This window comes from Curcuma longa, unplaced genomic scaffold (assembly GCF_044706935.1).
Source record: "Curcuma longa cultivar G26 ecotype Majalengka, Jawa Barat unplaced genomic scaffold, ITB_CL_G26_1.1 contig_11399, whole genome shotgun sequence".
NCBI classification, from domain to species: Eukaryota; Viridiplantae; Streptophyta; class Magnoliopsida; order Zingiberales; family Zingiberaceae; genus Curcuma; species Curcuma longa.
Genome location: NW_027428866.1, coordinates 1 through 1624, shown reverse-complemented (window position 1 = coordinate 1624; position 1624 = coordinate 1). Strand labels below are relative to the sequence as shown.

The 1624-nt window shown below is 43.7% G+C and overlaps 1 protein-coding gene across 1 annotated transcript; it reads left to right on the top strand.

Annotated features, from left to right (window-relative positions):
* Positions 1-188: 188 nt before the first annotated feature.
* Positions 189-687, top strand: LOC141815843 (uncharacterized; the record flags this gene model as incomplete). The annotated part of the gene is made up of 3 exons (XM_074703713.1): positions 189-242; positions 362-538; positions 584-687. Coding segments are annotated over 3 exons (335 nt in total), but the record flags the coding sequence as incomplete, so codon positions are not given.
* Between the last annotated feature and the right edge of the window lie 937 nt (positions 688-1624).

The window sequence follows — 1624 nt, the reverse complement described above, 5'->3', positions numbered from 1 at the left end:
AAACACGCTATTCATCCCCCCTCTAGCGTGTTCTCGATCCTACAATTGGTATCAAAGCGGGGGCTCTTGAAAATAGTGCAACCACTGTTCAAAAATTTTTTTTGGTTTTTTTCGGCTTTTTCTCTCCCATACTACTAATCCAAGACCTAGTCTTGGAAAGCCTTTTGTTATTTCTTCTTGTGTACTAGATAAATGGCTCATCAAGAATGATTCAGCACCACAAGGCCACCCTTGTTTTTTGGGTGATGACTTTCTATACTGGAAAACCAGAATGGAATGCCACCTAAAGACTCAGGTGGAAATGTAGATCATCATCCTGACGGGATTTTCAATCCCTACTGGTAAATATGGACAACCACAGTCTTGTGAGTTCTGGGACGCCGCCACCATAAAGAAGATCGAGGTAGATGTAAAAGCGACCCAGACTCTTCAATGCGGGCTGACGAAAGAGGAGCTGAACCGGGTGGGACCCTTCAGCAGTGCAAAAGACCTCTGGACGAAGTTGATTGAGCTTCATGAGGGAACCTCCGACACCAAGGTAAGCAAACGAGACTTATTAATTAATAAGTTATACAACATTAAGATGCTTGAAGGAGAAACGATAAGCGGACTACACTCAAGGATCCAGGACATCCTCAACGGCCTGCATGCCATCGGACAAAGCATCGACAACCGGGACGTAATAAGGTACGCTCTTAAAGCCTTTCCCCGGAATACCTTGTGGGCATCCATGGTAGATACTTACAAAGTTTCCAGAGATTTGAATAAATTAAAATTAGATGATTTATTTTTTGAATTCGAGTTGCATGAACAAACTAATACAGAAGTGCAGGAGAAAGGTATAGCGCCAATTGTAGGTACCGACTCGAAAAAGAAAAAAATCTTGGAAGATTCAGAATCATCGGACTCCGAAGCCAACGATGAAGTAACCTCGGAGTTGGTGAACCTCGTTTGAAAGATGTTTCGAAACAAGCACAGAATTCGCTGATCAAAAATCAAAATCATGGTCAACAAATCAAAGCCTCCAACTACCGAAAAGTCGAAATCGAAGTGCTACAGCTGCTGTCGAAAGGGTCACTTTATCGCAGACTGCCCGAACCAATGGAAGGATTGAAAGGGAAAGCGGAAAGCGCTAAAGGCGACTTTGGACGAGTCATCTTCCGAGGAATCGGACGAAGAACCTACGACAAGCTTCCTCGCTCTTCCGACCAGGACAAACCGAACTAGAGCGACTACGACTCGGACGATGAAAGCCACGAATCCGTACCGTTTCCGAAGGCCCGAACTCCACTATAAGTAAAGAAAGGCTGTTTTCAATAATTATTAGTTTAAGTAAGAAATTGGCTAAGGCTGATGCCTTGGTTGAATCACTTTAAAAGGAATTAGTAATTCTCAAGGAGAAAATCAACCCTGAGCCACCGACTCAGAGCGATTCGGTTGAGGATTCGACTCGAGTTCAACTCAAGGAAGAAAATGCTCAACTGAAGATTCAAGTCAGTGAACTCAGAAGATCGCTTGAACAATTCACCTCCGGGTCCAAGTATCTGGATATGATGCTTCAATCGCAGAAGGCTGGATATAATCGATCGAGCATCGGGTATGCGGCTAAAAATTGATCATTCAT